Source organism: Tachypleus tridentatus, chromosome 6 (assembly GCF_004210375.1).
Source record: "Tachypleus tridentatus isolate NWPU-2018 chromosome 6, ASM421037v1, whole genome shotgun sequence".
In the NCBI taxonomy this organism is placed as follows: Eukaryota; Metazoa; Arthropoda; class Merostomata; order Xiphosura; family Limulidae; genus Tachypleus; species Tachypleus tridentatus.
This window is the reverse complement of record NC_134830.1, coordinates 20,366,185-20,381,268: the sequence shown is the minus strand read 5'-3', so window position 1 is coordinate 20,381,268 and position 15,084 is coordinate 20,366,185. Positions and strand designations below refer to the sequence as shown.

Sequence of the window (15,084 nt, the reverse complement as noted above, 5' to 3'; positions counted from 1 at the left end):
ATTGATTGTTCCTCCACAGAGCACTTCCAAAGGGTTGCGTACCAACACTTCCCATCAAAGTCAAAAATGTTTCTGAGTGTGTAACAACACTATTTACCTTGCTCTATTCAACCCACATTTGTGCATACAATTCCCTTGTTTTTTCTGCTATATCAAAAGCTGTTACAAAGTATAACTATTTCAAACATAAAGAAATGAAGCTGGAGGTTACGTATGGTAGAAAATAAGGTCAGGAATATCAACCACGAAACATTTCCATTCATAATAGAAACGTTCAGAGAAAATATAATGTTCACAATTTAAATTTTGCAGAGGCCCGGCATGGTCAAGCTCGTTAAGGCGTTCGATTCGTAATCCGAGGGTGGCGGGTTCGAATCCCGGTCGCACCAAACATGCTCGCCCTTTCAGCCGTGGGGGTGTTATAATGTGACGGTCACTCCCACTATTCGTTGGTAGAAGAGTAGCCCAAGAGTTGGCGGTGGGTGGTGATGACTAGGTGACTTCTCTCTAGTCTTACACTGCTAAATTAGGGACGGCTAGCACAGATAGCCCTCGAGTAACTTTGCGCGAAACTCACAAACAATCAATCAAATTTTACAGAATTGAAAAAATTAAAGTCCAAGAAGTTTACATGTACAGAATCAGTTAAAGAATAATGAAAACATAATTAGTAATATATAGAAAAACCATATCTTTATTCATTTTTGTTGATTTCTAACGAGCAAACGATTTTGGTAGGAACAATAAGATATGTTCAAAGTTTTAGTTTCGAAAATAAACAGTTTGCTTCGTTTGAAAAGTAACCTCTAAACTTAAAAAGTCTGTTTTATTAGTTGTTCAGATGTTAAGTGCAATTTTAATTTTTTTCACGAGTACTTAGATTTCTGGAATTGCGAATCTGAATTCACGATAAATACTGGATTGTTTGGATTGTTTGTTTGTTTTGAATCTGAATTCACGATAAACACTGGATTGTTTGGATTGTTTTAAATTTCGCGCAAAGCTACTCGAGGGCTATCTGTGCTAGCCGTCTCTAATTTAGCAGTGTAAGACTAGAGGGAAGGCAGCTAGTCATCACCACCCACTGCCAACTCTTGGGCTACTCTTTTAGCCACAAATAGTGGGATTGACCGTCACATTATAACGCCCCACGGTTGAAAAGGTGAGTATGATTGGTGTGACGGGGATTCAAAACCGCAACCCTCAGATTATTAAATTTTCCCACAACATTTTTATGTCTTGATTATCTTTCGAACGACTTCATTAATTCTGTGTGTTTTTGTTTTGTTTTTTGTTTTTGGAATTTCGCGCAAAGCTACACGAGGGCTACCTGCACTAGCCGTCCATAATTTAACAGTTAAAGATTACGCTAGACCCACCGCCAATTCTTGCTTGGACTACTCTTTTACCAATGAATAGGGGGACTGACCGTCACATGAGAACGCTCCCTACGACTGAAAGGGCGAGCATGTTTATTGTGAGGGGAATTCGAATCCGCGACCTTCAGATTAAGAGTCGAATGGCTTAACCACCTAGCCATGCCGAGTCTCGTCAGTTGGAATAGACACATATAGTTGTGGTAGAGAACAATGTAAGATTATACTGACCTTAAGGTTGAACTACCACGGTAACCTGCTACAAAATTTATTCGTAAGAAACACCAAAAAACTATTAAAAGTTTACACGGTAGTTATTTTATTTATTGTTCGTTTGTTTCACAGGAAAACAAATTATTGTTGTTGAAACAAATAAAACAAATTATTATTGCTGAAATAAATGAAAACAAATTCTCCAAAATTGATCAGAAACTTATAAATTTAATTTTTCTCTTGTGCGACTACAAAGTAAAACCAACAAGATAAACATTTATAGCTAGTTTTAAAGTTCTAGCTTAGAATACTTCATTATTTACATTTCTAACCAAAGTTTAGTTATCTCGCATACAATTCTTACCTGCCCATCATTCATATATTATTTTTGACAACACTGAGAGTTATGTATTAAACCTAGAAGAGTGCAGTTGTTTTATCATGTATGCCTTTTACAAATCACCAAGTGATGATCACAACTGCATTTGTTCGTAAGATGTTAGAGTTAGGCCTAATGAATTTTCAAACACTGCATTCTTAGTTCAGCAATCTGCAACGTATATGACAAGTTTGGTACAGTTGGAAAATTATTGTTATATAGTCTCCTAGTTCTCCGTAAGGGGCTAGTTTATGGATGCATAGTTTAAAAATGTATCAGGTCTAACACTAACGATGATTGCAGTTGAAAAATCCATTTAACAACAACATTATTATTCTTCGATGATATGATACATTTAACCTGATCAGAACACGGAAATTTTGAGCAGTTGTTTTTCGGCGTCTATCACTATGTAGACCTTCTAACATCGCACTATAAAAACAACTTTTTTTACCTAAATTTATGAGTTGATTTATGATTGAAACATATTCCAGGGTACACGGGACATGCATATTTGTACCAGACAAACCTCTAACATACTTATGTTACTTCACTAATTTAACCTGTAATTGGTCTTATCAAGTTAAGAGTGACATTGACGTTGTTAGAGCATTTATTGCAATGTAGAAAAACATATTGCTAATAGTTATATTTATTTTCAGACACATTCAAGACAAATACGTTACATAACCTGATCTGAAGAAAACGAACTGATCATGTATTTCCTGTAGAAGACAGAGATACTTTACTTTCTTTATTTGTAAAATGTTTAAGAGTGTCTGTATGTTAGTAGCCCGACTAGCTCAGTCGGTAGAGCATGAGACTCTTAATCTCAGGGTTGTGGGATTGAGCCCCACGTCGGGCAGTGTATAGCCCTCCGCTAGTACAGCGTTATGTCCCCGGATTTACAACGCTAAAATCAGGGGTTCGATTCAACTCGGTGGGCTCAGCAGACAGCGTGATGTGGCTTTGCTCTTAGAAAACACACACACACTGTATGTTAGTAGTTTTGGAAATTAGCAGTTCTACGGTAGAAAACAAAATCGAATCTCATGCGAAGTAAAGTCGGTTCACTTTAGTACTCGCTTAGATTATCAGGATTTTATAAAACTTTAAATATTTTTACGACAGGATTTTCAAGTGTCATGAATGTCTTTTTTTTTGAAAATTGGCAGATGATTCTCGGTTTAAAATATTCCAAACTAGTATTTTACTTCTCATAATCTTGTATAATCTTAGTAACAGTTAATAGTAGTTGAGCAATATCCTAATCAATTCATCTTTTCAAACTAAATGCTTGCAACTTTCTTGATGGTGTGGAGTTTAGTTATTCAGAGCTGTGTGTAAAGGTGCGTCTGATAAAGATCTGAGGACGTAGAGGGGACTACTGGGGAAGTTCTCAACTGCGTTATTTCTCGTAACATGCCTCTAATTTCTTCTCTCAAACTCCCAACAATTTCTCTTTTTAAGTTTTCTAGTTCATGGTGAGATAAGAGACCAAACTGTGAGTCTTGTCCAAACTCCGGACTAGAATGAAGCAGTACTTGGTTACCTCGCAGCGAACGGATGATGTCCCTTTTGATGCTTTCAATCTGACCACTGTTTCTTGCTGCCTCGCGCTTTCTGTCCTCACGTAGCTCATATCTGGAAGGAAAAACAGACTGCTTAATATCGACAGTGTATAGAAAATAATGAGTGAATAGTATTTGTGTTTTATTCTTTAGTATATTAATAGATTTGTTCTAATAATTTATTTATTACTAGGTGGAGTACCCGTCCTCTGGATGAAAGTTATGTAAATTCATTATTAGCAAGAGGTTATTTTAAAACAACAAAAGCTTCCTCCCTTATATATAATTGTAAAAAAACAAAAAAAAAACCCAAGTAGTTACATGAAAATAAAATATACAGTACTATTATATTTACATAGATTTATTACCGTACAATTAAATAATTGAATCTGTTGAAACCACTAAACAAAACCCTGCTTATATTTAATATGCAAAGCGATCTGGTATCGCTACTATCTAATTCACTACTTTGAAATCCATTATGCTAAATCTATTTATCAATTTGCTCACAAATGTATCATTATTTATCAATTCACACTGATGTAATATTCTAAGCACATAACTGTTTTAAAAAAAATATCCAACGTTTTTATGTTTGTTCACTATTTACATAAAATGTGTGTTTTTTTTCACAGCAAAGCCGCATTGGGCTATCTGCTGAATCCACCGAGGGGAATCGAACCGTTGTAAATCCGTAGACTTCCCGCTGTACCAGCGGGGTACTGCATAACCTTCGGAACAAGTAAAATAAAGAGTGAAACCGGTTGGTTAAATTATGGAATACATATTAAACTATGTGAGAATCAAACCTAGTTTGTTTTACTCATATTAGAGCAACTTTGCTAATGGTTTAACCAGTTTAGAATGTGTAACAGCCGAGATGGAACAATAGCTTATGTTATGTTAAAAGAAGTGAATTATAATACGCGACTGTCCTTATAGTTGAGGGCCACACTATCAGTTTTTTTTTTCAGCTAGTTATTTAAATTAATGTTCACGTGTACAGTAAATTACCTATATTTTATTACTTCTTTAATGGGACTTTCATTAACGATATTAGTTAAAATATCAATTTCTACTTTCAATATATTACATTTTATTATAAGATTATCTTACACTGTTAGCTTACTATATAAATTTAGGACTAACCGGAAGCTCTTAAGCTGATTGAACCTCGTGAGGTGTTACCAGGATTACTGCCGAAAATATCGTTAACAGCTGAGGTTTATTTGGAATTTTGCGCAAAGCTACACGAGGGCTATCTCCGTCAGCTGTCCCTTATTTAATAGTGTAAGACTAGAAGGAAGGCTGCTAGTCATTACATCTTTTATCAACGAGTAGTGGGATTGACAGTCACATTATAATGCCCACACGGCTGAAAGGGTGAGCATGATTGGTATGACAGGGATTCGAACCTCCGACATTCAGATTACAGCTCGAGCGCCCTAACCACTTGGCTTAACAGCTACGGTACCAAATTGATGATATAGTGCATTCTAATCACTATTAGCAAGATTTAAGAACAATATAGAAAGTTAGTCATGCGTACAAATTGCTTTATGAATTCTTAGTTTTGATCTTTAGGCTTAGCTTACTTTGATGAGAAGTTAATATCACTTTCGTCCTTACAGGAAGTATCAACTTTCAGTCAAAATATAAATTCGGTGGATCTTTCGATATATTGAAAAATGTTAAATAATTCCTCTAGTGTTTAACATTAACTGATAAAGTAAATTAGATTAATTACTGGCAGATAAACTTTTCGATTTTTCATTCAGTAAAGAATTTCTTACTTTACTTGAAACTGCATTACACATTGATTTGGTTGTTTGTTTAAAATTAAGCACAGAGCTACACGGAGGACTCTTCGTGCTCTGCCCACCATGGGTATCGAAAGCCAGTTTCTGGTGTTGTAAGTCCGCAGGCAGGCATACCGTTGTGCCGCTGGGGTGAAGGCTTAGTCATTGAATTACATATGACCCGTCTCAGTCATGGACTTTCGTAAACTATAAACTTCGAACGTTTAACTTTCGATATCATCTTCGTGTTAGATTTTATACAGGTTAATATAGTATTTAGTAAGCAGAACTTGAAGAATGTCAAACTAATTTAAATCTTTATTTACCTTAAGCTTGATATGTCTTGTTTGATCTCCAGTAAATCATCTTCGTTTACTCCATCTTGACGAAGCTGTTTCTTGGTTTGGTGAATATAACGACTTACTAATCGCTTCATCACCTCCTATCAGGAAATATAAAGTTCATTTATAAGTAGTGACACGATAAAAATGTGATAAAATCACATTACTTGTTTTATCGACCGGCTCGTTATGCAGCATTGGTTGTGCATATTTAAAAGCTGGACCAAGCACCAGAACCAAGTCCTGATGTCGCCCGAGAGACCTCGTCGGCACTGGATGTATCAAGTATAGTGTTGTGAATATATTATTATACATGTTTGTTTACTTTCATTCATAGGTTTTTAAACTAGTCAAACAGTACTAGTGTGTTCTTAGGTCAGTATGACCACTAGCGTCCTATAGTCTTAGCTGGCTTTAAATTCGGACAACCGCTAGCAAAAACTTAGTTCACTAGCCTTCATTGATAACAGTTTCAGGACCAAACTCGCAACCGACTCAATACAGAATTTTAATTTAAAGGTATACTTAAAATGGAAGTTATAGTCATGTGGATATCAGCAAAAGACGATGGTTGATTAAATAGCTTTAGGCAAAAAAAATAGCATCAAATTATATGCGCAATATGAATATAAACAACGAGGATAACCAACTTGTGATTGGTTTGTTTTGAATTTCGGGCAAAGCTACTCGAGGGATATCTGCTGTAGGCGTCCCTAATTTAGTTGTGTGAGATTAGAGGGAAGGCAGCTAGTCATCACCACCCACCACCAACTCTTGGGCTGCTGTTTTACTAACGAATAGTGGGATTGATCGTCACATATAACTCCCCTCCGGCTGAAAGAGCGAGCATGTTTGGTGTGACTGAGATTGGAACCCGCGTTTCTCGGATTACGAGTCGAGTGCCTTAACCACCTGGCCATGCCCAACTTGTGAAGGAATACAATGTAATCATTATTTCTAAGAATGGTATATTAAATTATCTAATCATGGCGTTGATTTTAAGTTCTGATCCATGAAGATATCTTGTTTTGATCAGAAGTTAGTGTTAAGTTCGTACTTGCAGCGAATACGAAAGATTGGTAAATAAAAACATATTTTGCGAATATATCGATGTATCATTAAATCATATTTTCAGTCTATTAAAACAACTGATATAGCATGTCTCCTTGTTTACTCCATCGCAGAGAAGAGGTCTCTTGGTTTGGTGAATATAACGACTTATTTCATCATCTCCCATCAGGAAATATATATTTCACTTATAAGTTGTTACAGGAAAACTAGAAAAATAGAGAAAACCACGTTAGCTTTGTGTGCGTTTGCGATACCGATTACTAGTTCTGCTATCAGTTATACTAATTATGAACTGAGAGACTAAAGGGAAAGCAGCTGGATAACATCACTCACCGCCAAATCTTGGGACCCTCTTGTGAAAATTGAAAGTCACACTTATAACGCACCTATTATGCCAAAGTTTAGAATGTGTTTTTAATTATTATTTTGTAGTCTTGGGACGCGAAAATTTTATTATGATTTTCAACGATAATTTTTTAGTATATTCTCGAATATCTATATCTCAGTAAATTTTTGCTACACAAGAGCACGTAAAAATATTATGATTCAAATTCCTTGTATCTAACACCGAGTGAAAATGACATTGGGCTGAAATGAATAATGAACGGTGTTGCTCGTTGTATTCCGTGTTGCCATGGTGACCTACTATAGTATTTCTTTGTGTTTTGAATTTCGCGCAAAGCTACTCGAAGGCTATCTGCGCTAGCCGTCCCTAATTTAGCAGTGTAAGACTAGAGGGAAAGCAGCTAGTCATCACCACCCACAGCCAACTCTTTTACCAACGAATAGTGGGTTTGACGGTCACATTATAACGCCCCCACGGCTGAGAGGGCGAGCATGTTTGGTGCGACCGGGATTCGAACCCGCAACCCTACTATAGTAATACAATGCAAAACCCGTAAGCATGATATCTTACCGAGTGAAAATAACATTGGATTGAAATGAATATTAAACTATGTTATTTTGTTTTATCCCGTGTTGCCATGGTGACCTACTATAGTAATACAATATAAAACCCGATATTTTACTTCTGTTTCTTCATATCTTTTCAAGTTGTAAATTTTACAAAATAAACAACACGATTTTTTATCCATTCTTATTTTCTTCATTTGTTTGTTTGCTACAAACTACACGAGGACCATCTGCGCTAGCCGTCCCTAATTTAGCAGTGTAAGACTAGAGGGAAGGCTGCTAGTTATCACTACCCACCGCCAACTCTTTTACCAACGAATAGTGGGATTGACCGTCATATTATGACGCCCCCACGCTGAAAAGCCGAACATGTTTGGTGCTACGGAAATTCGAACCCGCGACCCTCGAATTACGAGTCGAGCGTCTTAACCACGTGACCATGCCGGGCCTTCTTCATTTGTTTTGTGACGAGAAAAATGGTTTGGTTCATTGTTTACAATTACGTCGTTTTTTGTTTTATAATAACAAATCAGTAACTTTAGAGAAGCCTACATCATGGATTAGAAATAAACAATTCCACCCATGTGAAACCCTCCAGTGGCACAGCGGTATGTATGCGGCCTCACACCACTGCGAACCGGGTTTCGATACCCGTGGTGGGCAGAGCAGAGGTAGCGCATATTGTAGCTTCGTGCTTGATTCCAAACAAACAAACCCCTTGTGAATACTGTAGTGTAACTAACTGACGTCACAGTACTCTATTTAACTGTCTTTTACAGTTTGTAATATAAGAAATAATTACCGGTTAATAACTAAATGTAAACATCAAATACCTTGCAAGAGATAAACGAGCTGATAAAACTGTCCAGCTTTAGATGTTAAAAGGTTATCCAAAGTTTATGAAATAAAAAAAAAAGACACGATATTAGATTGTAGTTTTAACCGTCAAACTCGTTTCTGGCTTGAGAAAGAATGTAAAAACACATATATTCACATTAAAACTCCAAACAGTTCTGTATGGAATTTCATATTTAGAGTACAAGTAATAAAATATCTCCCCTTCTATTTTAGATGTCATTTGAATGTCAATATCGTAAATGTATTAAAAAGTCAGAAAACTCGGATTTTGTTTGCTAAAAACAAAAATATACTACGAGATATAAAGTGATTAATATCGCTAGTAAAACCGACAAATAAAACATAGTAAAAAAAAGGTTTGTCGCCAATATTGTATATCTATTATAGGCATTAATATGGAGAGAAATTATCCTTGAGTAAGGATTCTAAGTAATAAGTGATAACGAAACGAACTGCAGCTAACGTTCTATGAACAGTATCGTTTGCTTTGTCTGTGAATATGACGTTTATTCGACAAAACATACAAAATGTTCAAACACGTACGACCGAAAAGAATAAGCTGAGAAGCAACAAAACTGATAAGACACTAAAAGCCAAATGAGCTTTAAAGCAGGCAGATATAACTAAGAATTCCAAATAAAATGCAAAACTATAAAGCAACTCTTCCTCTCTTAGAAGGTGAAACCGAAATGTAAAATAAATTATTATGGGAGATACGTCTAAAACGTAAAAGGTGCACAAGGTTTAGGGAAAATAACTACCAGCCCTAATGTTTCAGAAGCGATAGCATAGAGCAGTGCCAAACTGTATTAAACTCAAAACGCATAACTAAAGCGATATATACATACACATACATATACATATATACATTGCGTTGTTTACCTGGTAGTTGGAGTTACTTCTGCTAGGAGCTGGGCCTACTCTCACCGTAGCACCGTTTAAGTTTGATGGGTCCTTGTAGTACTATCAAAACCAGTATCAATGTTATAACACTGAAGGTAAAAAGGTACTAAATACATGTCACGGTTTAGAGAACTAAATACAACTACGACCAAAGATTTGTCGTATTTACTTCTGTTGAAGTAATCAACAGAATTTAATCAAAAATTTATGTCTCCTTGCTCATAATAAACAAATACAGAAAAACAGGTTTCAACAAGGTAGTTGAAAGTATCAGGTAAACAAATGGAAACCGGAAGTTAATTTAAAATCACTGGACTCTTTTTTTTTTTTTGTTGTTATGTTTTGGTTTTTCATTCATTGGTTTGTTTGACATTCTCGTAGAACGTCATGGATTAGTAGAACACCGTTTACCATTGATTCTACAGGACTCTGGTGTGAGAATATTCGTTGTAATGATTACCTTTTATTCTGTGACATTAATTATAAATATTTCGTTCTGGTTTCTATCAGAATTTAATCAAAGATTTATGTCTCCTTGCTCATAATAAACAAATACAGAAAAACAGATAATCGTACATTATATACGATATACATATATTTTTCTTTCCATAAAACAGATACAGACAATCGCACAACAGTATGTATACACTTTTCTCATTATACAAACATTTGTTGTTTGCCAAGAAAGAGGACAATGAATTTAAATATTTGATTAAACTTCCCTATATCTCCAGACTATTTCATCCATGATATGCTCTTGTTTGTCACGACTCACTTCTCAGAATACTTCTCTTTCAGTATCAGAACTTATTATCTGGGCTAGGCCTACTGTAAAAGTCTGAGACACTATTTGTGAACAACGCAAAACATAAATAAATCTGCCATCAGGTGAGTTAATCACTGCATTTATTAGCCCTAATGAATATGTTTTTTCATCATTCGCACGATTGGGTTATTTACACCACTGTAAAGTGACATTTATCGGTGACTAATTTAACACATACAACCCTGACTAAGGATCTATTACGAAAAGGCTAGAAATGTGAAATATGTAATTCAAAAAAACCTTAAACATGAAAGTTATTAACTGAAATTCTGAATAAAGAAATAAAGATATGATTTTGAGTTAACACGATTATCGGTGTTACATTTAAATTCCTAGAAGTGATCATTTTTCCACTGTATAGTTAGTTGCATTCAAACTACGTGATACGAAAATCTTTGTTTCTATTTTATTTTGCTCAAAATGTAATTTTATTATCAGAATTTAATTAAATATTTTGAATAAACATACGAACTAATAAATCCTAAAAAATACAATTCTAGTACTATACTTATCGCTAATAGTATTGTAAATGCACGAGAAAGTAACTGATCTCTCCAAATTTATGCGCTATTATACTCCTGATTATTAGAAATTTTACCACGAACACATTCCACAGTGATGCACATCGGTAGTTGAAAGTATCAGCGGTTGTCTCAGCTTTGATGGTTTTAGTTACTAACAACTCAATAAAAACTGTAAGCTATTGAAAACTGCATGATTGCACTTACTTAGTTATTTATCATAGAACTTTAAATAAATTAGGAAGGATATTTTTGGACTACCCTTTATATCACTGATCATCGTACGTTGCTACTGATAAGGTTATTAAATTCTCCATTCATTCAGATTAAATCTATTACATACCAAAAGCATCAACTTATGTAACTGCAACAGAAAGGTGCCTTGCCGATTATGCTCATGTTCCAGACAAATGGTACAGCAGGTGATTCAACAACCTTTTTTTTTTTCTGGTTCTTATGATTTTAAGACTAATGTGACGAGTGAGGTACCTTTAGTTTAGTCTATTGTAATTGTAAATGCACGAGAAAGTAACTGATCTCTATTATGCGCTATTATACTCCTGATTATTAGAAATTTTACCACGAACACATTCCACAGTGATGCACATCGGTAGTTGAAAGTATCAGCGGTTGTCTCAGCTTTGATGGTTTTAGTTACTAACACATGGAGTGTTTTTAATTAATATACATGTACAGTAGTTAACACAATACCTCTTCCTCAACCAGAGGCGAAGTAATGTTTTTGGGTGTCAGGGTATGTAGCAGTTATGGTACTTATTTATCGGTGGTGTTGCATACATCATTGGAAAATCCGGGATCTGCTATATCCAAATATACAATCCGTGCAATGATATTTTATTCAAGAGCAATCAAAGAGACACGGGGTTTTGGAGTGGCTTCACCAACTTGCCAATACCTGACACACACACACACTAATTATTTCTTTTTTGATTCTCAAATCACCTTATGTCAATTTTCTTCATTGTATGTTTAAACTCGGAGACCTCGTTATTGGATTTCTGATCTGGTAAAAAGCTACTATCACTATCATTACTGCTGTTGGCTGCACCAAACCTAATTTGAAATGACGCCACAACATCTTTGGACTTGATAGATAAGTTTACTCAACAAGAGTTACCTAGCGTGATTGCAACCATAGTCGAATGTCTCGGAACCTTGCAGATGAAGATAAATGAGGAACTAATGACGATTGACGATGATACGCCAAAGAGTAACAAAGTTTCAGTTATGGTTAGTGAAACTTCGAACTATCTGCCGAATATCTGCTCTGGTCCAAAACATACATGTTACGATGGGCGAAGGAGAAAAAGGCTCATGCAGCGCCCCCACCGGTTTTATGTAATCATCTACGGAGCTTCTGTGGCCAGTCGTAACGTGGTAATTTTTTGACCTATTTGGAAGTTGTAAACTACAACTGTCGCATCTCTTCATATGTATGCTACAGCCTTTCTAAGTCTGATAAAAATATCATGATATCCATATTTTTGTGTATGGTTCCTGCCATCGAGGTGGTTCTGGTTGAAGGAAATATTATGTGTTAAAAAGGTAAAATATAGATTGTTACGTACTAACTCTCTTTTACTGAGTTAAGACAGTCAAAAATAACATATTACTATATGAAGAACGACTTGACAAAAATGGCGCAGTGTGATGTGCTCTAGCATTTTTAATAAAGGTTTTAAGAAACCATTGTAAGATAATATAAACACGAATTAACAAGCAAATGAAAAGTAGTCTCAATCCATTTTCATGTGTCTAGCGAAGTATTATATCTCCTTTTGGTACAGGGTTGCCAACTCTGACTCTGAAAGCTCCCATAGTGGCAAGCCAATTACCCCATTTAGAAAATACCCTATCAGAGAAGAGGATCTGCACGTGCGGAGTGGTCCAAAATTATATTTTCTATTTTAAAGTTTAATAAACAAATAAATACAATTATGTTGTTTTCACCATATCGTGGTCCAAATGGAACAGGTTTTATTGACACGTTTGTTTACTCTCATGACTAGTGTTACCCCGTAACATGGCAACCGTGCAAGAAATATTAGAGTGAGATGGATTGGTCAGAGTGGGCCAATTCTCTGATCTTTGTATTCGCCAAATATTTCTCCATTAGACTTCCTTCTTTGGGAGTATGTTAAGGACTTTATGTGTTGCACATCTACAGCAAACATCACGGAACTCAGGACCAGGATAAAAGATGCTATTGCTTCTGTAATTGTAAACATGTTGCAGGAAACGTTGGACTGAAATCGAATATCGGTTAGACGTTTTGAGAGCCACTAATGATGCACGTGTAGAAGTCTACTGACAACTCAATAAAAACTGTAAGCTATTGAAAACTGCATGATTGCACTTACTTAGTTATTTATCATAGAACTTTAAATTAGGAAGGATATTTTTGGACTACCCTTTATATCACTGATCATCATACGTTGCTACTGATAAGGTTATTAAATTCTCCATTCATTCAGATTAAATCTATTACATACCAAAAGCATCAACTAATGTAACTGCAACAGAAAGGTGCCTTGCCGATTATGCTCATGTTCCAGACAAATGGTACAGCAGGTAATTCAACAACCTTTTTTTTTTTCTGGTTCTTATGATTTTAAGACTAATGTGACGAGTGAGGTACCTTTAGTTTAGTCTATTGTAATTTTTATGATTTTAAGACTAATGTGACGAGTGAGGTACCTTTAGTTTAGTCTATTGTAATTTTTATGATTTTAAGACTAATGTGACGAGTGAGGTACCTTTAGTTTAGTCTATTGTAATTTTTATGATTTTAAGACTAATGTGACGAGTGAGGTACCTTTAGTTTAGTCTATTGTAATTTTTATGATTTTAAGACTAATGTGACGAGTGAGGTACCTTTAGTTTAGTCTATTGTAATTGTTACCAGTTGACACGCAAGATGAAAGGAGTTGTCACGGTGACTACGGACACAGAACATTAGGTCATTTTGATATTTTTTCCACATTATGTACTGATTTGTTTTGTTTTTAAATAATGTGTGCACTTATCCTGTTTTACTTTGGTTTATAAAATACAAGATTATTACATAAAATTTCTGATAAGTTTCTCTTTGAAAACAGCAACAGTTTGCAAACTGAAATACTGAACCAGCCAAATGTGTGTGAAAAAACATTGTGTATATCTAGTTCACTGGAGAACATTATTGTTTAAAGATTGGGAAAATATAACAAGCGAGCTTATAACTAAAGAGAGAAATATGAAAAATCCAAAACTGACTATCTCAATCTACATAATTAAATCCCACCTAGATTTTGTGGTTTGAATTTTGCGCAAAGCTACACGAGAGCTATCTACGCTAGCCGTCCCTAGTTTAGCAGTGTAAGACTAAATGAAAGGCAGCTAGTCATCAACACCCAGCGTCAACTCTTGGGCTCCTCTTTTACCAACGAATAGTGGGATTGACCGTCACATTATAACGCCCCATGGCGAAAATGGCGAGCATGTTTGGTGTGACAGGGATTCGAACCCGCGACCCTTAGATTTCTAGTCGAAGGCCTTAACTCATCTGGTCATGCAGGGCCAACATATTTTGTGGTATGACTGGAAACATGTTGTTGCAAAAAGATAAATCAAAGTAAATTGGAGAATTCAAAGCTATCCAGAAACGTGTTTGAAACTGCAAGAAAAATGAAATTTTATGGCTACAAAAAAACGTTTATAGAGTTTCGAAGCGAGAATGTCATTTTCATATCACATGTCCCACTGGTTCTTAACAAACACTACGTGTTCATTAATGTCTTAGTGAAGCAGCATGGATGCGGTAAACTGTTTATTCTGACTAAATTAAAGTCATTCAACAGGGGAGAAAATCACTATCAATCAGGACATTTTATTTTTAATATGCAGAAGGTGTTCTTAAAGACTCTGTGCATGCAAGTATATAAACAAGACGTATAATGTTACGGTCAGTAAAGGGAATGTACTTTTAGGTCAAACTGATGAATATCACGTTCATTTTCCAAAACAAGAAAGTTTTCCATAAAGTTGTTCCAGGTGTGATATTGGATGAATCAGTGTTACGTAATGTGTAAGTAAATGTTGATTTCACGCTTTATGATGAGAGTACAGAAATTAATACTTAGTGATTTAGACTACAAAAATGCAAAGTAAACGAACCATCATCGGGTCTTCTGAAAACAAGGTACAAATGAACAGATCATTAGGTATACTGCTCTCAGCGCCACCACCAGCAATAAAAAAATAATAATAATTATACTATTATTATTGTCAGCACTATTATTACTGATACTACTA

At 35.4% G+C, this 15,084-nt stretch overlaps 1 protein-coding gene and 1 non-coding gene across 4 annotated transcripts in view; one reads left to right on the top strand and one right to left on the bottom strand.

The window, feature by feature from the left end:
- Positions 1–1,693: 1,693 nt before the first annotated feature.
- LOC143252061 (transient-receptor-potential-like protein) overlaps positions 1,694–15,084 on the bottom strand; it is a 49,867-nt gene continuing 36,476 nt past the window's right edge. For 2 of the 3 annotated variants that reach the window (XM_076503646.1, XM_076503647.1), the window contains exons 10-12: positions 9,403–9,483; positions 5,665–5,780; positions 1,694–3,612 (exon numbers count right to left, since the gene is read on the bottom strand). In XM_076503646.1, the coding sequence (XP_076359761.1) occupies positions 3,300–3,612; positions 5,665–5,780; positions 9,403–9,483 (510 nt within the window). In that variant the 3' untranslated portion in view covers positions 1,694–3,299. The remainder of the gene's footprint in view (positions 3,613–5,664; positions 5,781–9,402; positions 9,484–15,084) is intronic. The other variant, XM_076503648.1, reaches the window with a different exon arrangement.
- Positions 2,761–2,833, top strand: TRNAK-CUU (transfer RNA lysine (anticodon CUU)). Its single transcript has one exon. It is a non-coding gene; the product is annotated as a tRNA-Lys (tRNA).